This window comes from Macrobrachium nipponense, chromosome 32 (genome assembly GCF_015104395.2).
Source record: "Macrobrachium nipponense isolate FS-2020 chromosome 32, ASM1510439v2, whole genome shotgun sequence".
Classification (NCBI taxonomy): Eukaryota; Metazoa; Arthropoda; class Malacostraca; order Decapoda; family Palaemonidae; genus Macrobrachium; species Macrobrachium nipponense.
In genome coordinates, this window is record NC_061094.1 from 63,677,430 (window position 1) to 63,685,049 (window position 7,620).

Below are 7,620 nucleotides of genomic sequence, written 5' to 3' on the forward strand. Positions count from 1 at the left end.
GAGAAATAGGGAAAATGTGATTACATATCAAGAGTTTCATAATGCCTTAGAGAGATAAAAACGGAAAAAGCCCTGGGTATGATAATATGCTAATTGAGTTGTTTAAAGAGGAAGGAGACCTGGCAAAGCAGATTCTGTATGACTTAATTCTATCATTGTGCCTGAGAGTAAAGCTACAGAAGATTGGGGAAGACATATTTCTGTGCCACTTTAGAAAAAGAAAGGTGATTCAGGTGTGAAAACTATAGAAGTATAACACTCATATGCCATGTAGAAAAACTTGACAAAACTTTACTAGAGAATTTTAGAAAAGAGAGCACGTCATATCATTGAACCTCAGTTAGGTGAAGAACAACATGGATACAGAAGGATGGAAGTACTTCAGATCTCATATACACCCTGAGACTTGTCATTGAAAAATCGTGGGAATATTATAGATCAGTGTATAGCTTTTATTGACCTAGAAAAAAGCATTTGACTCAACACCTAGAAATAAATTATGGAGATGTTTGGGAGAGGTGTATGGACCGGATGGTAGGCTGGGGGCTGCAATAAAGAGCACATGCGAACCAGGCGTGAATAATGTAAGGACCGGATACAAAAATGATAAATGGTTTAGTGTAACAACGGGTGTTAAACAAGGAAGTGTGCTTTCTCCACTCTTGTTCATCGCTTACATTGACAAAAGTATAATAGACTTTAAAGAAAGCATTATCATTACAGGAGACATTATGCTTTTTGCAGATGATATAGCTTTTTGGACATATGACCAAGAGGAACTAGAAGGCACTGGTATGCTTAAATGATCGTTTAACAGAAGCGGGACTAAGAATGAATATAGGGAAAACAGAAATATTAACAGCCAGCAGACAACCTCAAGCCCTAACAAACATCATGATAAGAAATACAGTCATAAACGACACCGACTCATTCAAATATCTGGGATGAGTTTACAAATAAGAATAGAGAGGAAATCACCGGAGGAATAAAGAAATATAAAAGATGCTCTGGAGCTCTTTATCCAATGATGAGAGATGCATATGTTTCCGAGAGAAGTAAAGAAAGCTATATTCGAGGGACTGTTAACACCAATAATGACGTACAGATCGGAGAGTGACAATGACAAAGAGGTAAATCCTGAGAACAATAGTAAACAAAACACGAAGAGATAGAATGAGAAATGAGAATGTTAGGAGAATTGCAGGACTGGCACCTGTGATGAAAAAGATTGAGAGGGGACAACGGTATCATCTAATGAGAATGGACGAAAATAGAATTGCAAAGAAGACATGGAACTAGGTACCTGAAGGAAGGAGATCGAGAGGTCGACCTCGTTAGCGAAGGAAGTATGGAGTGGAGGAGGAGGAGGAGGAGGGCCTGGCAAAGCATAACATGGCAACAATGGAAGAGCTTAGAAGAGATGGAATATTTGAAAACAGAAGAGATTGAAGAAGACGACTAACCCCACCAACAGACAGGCTGAAAGCCTCCTGGGAGTGGAAGTGAAGTGAAGTGGACAATCAGTGACTTGAGTGAAGAGTACTCTACTACCCAATGGTTCGGTACCCCACACGTGACTATCACTAATTAGTTACATCTCCTATTCGGCATCATTTTTTAAGTAGAACGAACTGGATTTCAAATGACATTTGTAGATCAATCTCTCTCTCTCTCTCTCTCTTCTCTCTCTTGTATATATATACATACATACATACATACATACATACATACATACTTACATATTATATATATACATATATATTATATATATATATAATATTTATATATATATATATATATAGATATATATATATATATATATATATATAGGTAGCCACGCCAACCGGAAGGAAACAAACAACGGAGTTTCTGCCAGATCTATAGGATCAATGTCCTTTACTTAGCAGACAAACTGACCTACACGAGAATTTGAGAGTACAGGAAAGGTCGTATAAGTGACAGATAGGGATTATAAGAAGATTAGTACGCAGAATCCAACATACCTGGAGAATGAGTAACCTTTCCGAACAAGCATGAACATGGGTACAATTTAAAAACAAAGAGATTAAGTCCAACTGCTCAGACACAGGGACAAGACAATTAAAGGATTATACATGGTGACAGCTGACCATATTTAGATCTTTGGTAAACAAAACCTTATTCACAAAACATATTAAACATACATATACAAAGAAAATATCTCTAAGGCAACTAATTTGTATTTAAATCTGTAATTATATCTTTGAGGTCATTCTTAAACATGTTACAAATACAAGGGTCTAAATGAAACAGGCCATGACTAATATTAAAATTACAGTGGGAAGTAAGTTGTATTATGGCAGATTCTAAAAGATTTCATTTTAAAGGGTAGTGTCCTCAGTGCACCTCAAAGATATAATTACAGACTTAAATACAAATTAGTTGCCTTAGAGATATTTTCTTTGTATATGTATGTTTAATATATTTCGTGAATAAGTTTTTGTTTACCAAAGATCTGAATGTGGTCAGCTGTCGCCTTGTATAATCCTTTAATTGTCTTGTCCCTGTGTCTGAGCAGTTGGACTTAATCTTTGTGTTCTTAAATTGTACCCATGTTTCTTCTTGTTTGGAAAGGTTACTCATCCTCCAGGTGTGTTGGATTCTATGTACTAATCTCCTTATAATCCCTATCTGTCACTTATACGACCTTTCCTGTACTCTCAATTTCTCATGTAAGTCAGTTTGCGAAAGATCTTGCAGAAACTCCGTTGTTTATCTTTCCTTCGTGGCTTATACCTTTATTTATGATTTATCACATTCCAAACTTTCGTGATTCAGTTATATATATACATACACAACACATACACACATTATATATATATATATATATATATATATATATATATATATATATATATATATATATATATATATATATATATATATATATATATATATATATATATAATTTTGTGGTGTGTCTGCACGTGAATGTGTGTGTTTAATATACATACATTTTGAGGATACTTGTTGAATCCAATGACGAAGTAAATAATTGCCCTTAAATTCTCCTTGCTTATTTGATTTTAAAGCTATACCCCCCAAAAAAAAAATCTTGATTTACACGTAGGGCTAATCTATAAGTAAATTTGTTTAAAAAGACCGCTTTTTCAGGTACCCTCTGCAACCAAACCAGTGGCTTCACACAGTTGAATGGGGTTGGTTGTATCTTGATAGGTAGAACTGGTCTTAGCTGGAACAAAGCCAGAGACTTTTGCCACGCTGCTGACTCCGAACTCTTCAATGATTATGACTCCCCTCAACCTGTATACAACGCAATATGGAGTGAGATCAAGAGAATTCTCCCTACTTCACCGGGTAAGGCATCTTAAGAGATGATATGTGCTCCTCTCAGTTTTATTTTCCTGCTCCAGTAGCACTTGATCATTTTGAAGGGTAGTGACCTCAGTGCACCTCACATGTCGTCTATTCCAGCTTCTCTTCTTCAAGCACGCTGTGCTGTCCAATATCTCTGATTGTTTACTTCGCAGGCCAGCTGAGGGAGTTTCTCCTGGTTTGAACTTCAAAATCTTGTACGTCATCACCTTTGTTTTCTGAATTTCTACAGCTTGCTGTCAAACTACTCCAACTCTCTTTTTCCACAGTTTTCAGCGCCTGATTGCCCCTCCGGTGCTTGGCTTGACAGAATCAATTTCACGAGTCGATCACTTTAGAAATCAAAATGGCAATAGTCGCCTGGTCATACTAAAATTAGCTTCTGCTCTTTGCTTTGCTTTGCAGAAACTAACTTCAGACTGTGGTTTGGAAAGAGAGGCGACTATTGGCTGAAAGACTCCTGGTGGATTGACGCCAACAGCACTCTGCCTTGCACAAACCTACAGTTCAACAGGACTCTGGCGGACTACCCTTGCAACCAAGGCCTTTGGTTCCTGTGTCAGCAAATGTTTACTTGAAAAGCGCCATCAAGACAGGTTTCAGTAGATGTACACAAGTAGCTTAGAACGTACAAGTTCTAATTTTATGATCTACTAATTTATCTGCAAAGAGACCACCAGTCATCACTAATGAGAACATTTTGAATATAGTCTCACTTGACCTTAATTTGCACTAGCCATCTTAGATATTATTTTTTGCAAATATCCCTGTAGATACAAATCAAAATTTGACTGCGTAAATGTTTACGATTCTAGATGATGATTGCACGACTTTCGGAACAAAAAAAAAAAAAATCTAAGACATCTGCACAGTTGAAGGACCTTATTATTTCATATATCAATTCTATATACCTTGGATCACACGCACTGCTCTTAATGGAAATTGAAGTTCTGTCAATTAAAAGATACAATAGGTAGGGGAGGGAGGACAGACAGAGATAGACTATAACCTGTTATTTTCCATCTGTCTACCAGCCTGTGGTCCCAGTGCATGGTAACACTGCGTCCCTGGCTTTAAATAGTTACGCTATGTGTAAGTTTAGGTAAATATAAGGATATCTGGGTGTACATTTGCAACTGAAAAGTGTTTTAATAATTTACTGTAAGCGAATTACACCGTTAATAATCGAAATAAGATGTTTTTATTATTGATAAATGTAAGCTGCCTTTTCGGGGTGGCGAATGGAACAGCCAGAAGCAGTGGCGGGAAAAATGCTTCTCTCGCTGTTCACTCGGTAATGCAAGATGTCAACTTTATTGGACTACACCTATTCTGCTACTAAGCTACGTGTTACTTCATTACACGTAAGTATATCAGTATATACTTTTAATTTTCATAAAGTGCGTTTTAGCCAGATGCGATATGACGCAACTTGGTTTAGCATCTGTTAAATAGAATTTGTGTCTGGCTGTTCCATTCGCCACCCCGAAAAGGCTGCCGACATTCAACAATAATAAGAATATCATATATCGAATATTAACGGTGTAATTCGCATACAGTAAATTATAAAAACACTTTTCAGTTGCAAATGTAGACACCCAGATATCCTTTTATTTACCTAAAACTTACACATAGCGTAACTATTTAAAGCCAGGGACGCAGTGTTACCATGCACTGGGACCACAGGCTGGTAGACAGATGGAAAAAAAAACGAGTATAGGCAGACGATTCATCAAAAGGGTGACGACACTATAATTCAATTTCTGTCATTAAGAAAGGAGGAAGTGGCATATTGATTTCTGGGTTTTAATTGTTTTGAATTGTAACTATCATTTTCAATAGACTGACAAGTAGTAATATTTATGTAATGGTCTAATTATTTCCAGCTTTTCCTGGTCACTGGTGATCTCGGAAGACACTGAAAAAAAATGAGCAATATTATTTTTGTTGTTGAGTCACTCTATTCTGGAGATCCCATGTAGCACATTTAAGGAGTCTGGTATATACAACCCATATATGGCTGTACGCACACACAAATATATATAATAATAATATATATATATATATATATAATATATATATATATATATATATATATCACATATAAATATTATATAGGTAGATAGTGTATATATTTTAGATTTATATAAAATAAAAATTAATATATACATACGTATACATACTCAGTAGTAATAGGTTTTCGTGTGAATATATCAAATGTTAACAGCAAAATTAACAAAATAAATGAATGAAATAGAGTGAAACATCTTCACGCACTTAATGATTAGAAAATAGGTACTAATCTGAAATGTAATGTTCTATCTTTAGATCACTTTACAGTTATGAGAAGGAACACTTGATTGCAACATTGTTTTTATGCTATATCTACAATAAATTCTATGGATGTAAAATTAGACGTATCATTGCTTCTAAAAAATCGCATTATGTGAAATGTTTGGTACTATAATTAGGTACCAGTTTCCAAACGGACAAAAGTCTTTACCCTTTACTTATAATCTAAGTATAATACTCTTCACTTAAACCAACCACGGATCACTATATCTTTCTAGATAGTTTGTTTACCTGTGGGACGTCCTTATGTCGATATGGAGTGGAATCGTGGAAGCTCAAATGTTTCACACAATATCTATAGTGGTGATAATTGTGTTCTCAATTTAGATAGGTATAGTCGTGAATTGCGTTCCTTGCGTTACATATGTCATAAGAAATTTTTATTCAAGGGTAGTGGATACAGAAATCTTAAAATAAAAGAAATTTAAGTATTAGAATATCATGAAGACTTGTAATGCAAAATATGCCACGCAGCTTCGTATAACTCTACTTTTTCTGACACAAAAGAGAGGGACATAAATATCTATCTAAATAGACTATGTTACTTCAGTATTACGTATAGATGACGTCCTAAGCTGACTATATCTACCTTTGAAAATATTTTGTGATTTAGAATAAGTTTCAAGTACATTTACGTAGTAATAGTCACCCATCTATTTTGTTACGGCTTGCCTAAAGTTAATATGTTAGATAAAACACAAAGTTTTTTGGCACCTGTCCTGCTAATTCTATTTAATTCAGTTATATTTCCAGTCGGACTACATCCAAAGATCCCAAAAGATAAGAGGGAACACAGTGAGACCCATTATGTCTGTTAGGAAGCACAGCAGAAAAATGATTTAAAAGATTATCTTGGAATGACCAGCGACCTACAATATTCACGCACGAACTTCAAGGAACTTTCTGCGCACTATGAAAATATGACGGAAAATTGGTTTAAAGAGAGTAAAAAGATATCAATAACCTTCCATGATACTTAGTGTTTGATTATATATAGGTCATAAAGAACAGTTTAGATTCTAGGTCTAACTGGAATATATAGTGCAAAACATGTTTGCTTGAAGGTCATTTGGCAAAGCTGTTTACAATTGCCATTAAATGGTCGTTCCCAAAGACAAGACTTCCGTTGCATGTAATCATGTAACCTTTTCTCGGTAAACAAAAACACAGGTTTCGTTTGAAATAACAAGTTTGTTTCTATGTAAATTGGAAGCTAAAGTTCGAAGATCATTGTTGTTCACCAGTCCCGGTTCTCGAGAATTTTTGAATTAAGGAGAGAAACCCCAAATAATTTGTTTTAAAGGCAGACTCATTCACGGTTTTATTTAGGACGAATAAATGTCATAATGAGGTTGGAGTATGTAGATAGATAGACGTATACTATATAGATATGGATATCACGAAGCACTGAATACGCGTCTAAAATCGTCAGCCATATTGAAAAAGACCTCCTTCAATTTTACTCTCTCCCCCGCCCCAATTCATACAAACAAACTCCAAATGCCTACAACTGCGTCCCTACACTTCTATATTTGCATCACAACTTTTTCAATTTAGATTTCTGTCGCTATGTAAATTTTCTTTTTTAAAGAGATCAGTTGAAAGCTTGCCATCAGGAAGTTTTTAGTGTACTTTGAGTTGCTACATTTGCCTAAGAGTATTAGTCCTTTACTATCTATGTATCAAAAACTTCAGCCCCCGTCCAATTGACCATCTACATAACTGCATAATTGTGTTTGGGAATCATTTTCACAAAAGAAACACCTGTTTTATGAGGAGCGAATTTGAAGATTTTCAATGAGTTTCATGGTTTTCCCTTTTCTATGGCAGTTTTAAAAGTGTTAGTCTCTTATCTTTAATGTGTTTTTATCAATGAATAGTTTGACATTGGGC

General features: G+C 35.2%; 1 protein-coding gene across 1 annotated transcript in view; it reads left to right on the top strand.

Annotated features, from left to right (window-relative positions):
* Nucleotides 1–4,374, top strand: part of LOC135207171 (uncharacterized) — a 16,272-nt gene extending 11,898 nt beyond the window's left edge. Inside the window, exons 2-3 of the mRNA XM_064238744.1 lie at nt 3,154–3,357; nt 3,781–4,374. Of these exons, the coding sequence (XP_064094814.1) occupies nt 3,154–3,357; nt 3,781–3,953 (377 nt within the window). The 3' untranslated portion in view covers nt 3,954–4,374. The remainder of the gene's footprint in view (nt 1–3,153; nt 3,358–3,780) is intronic.
* Nucleotides 4,375–7,620: the final 3,246 nt, after the last annotated feature.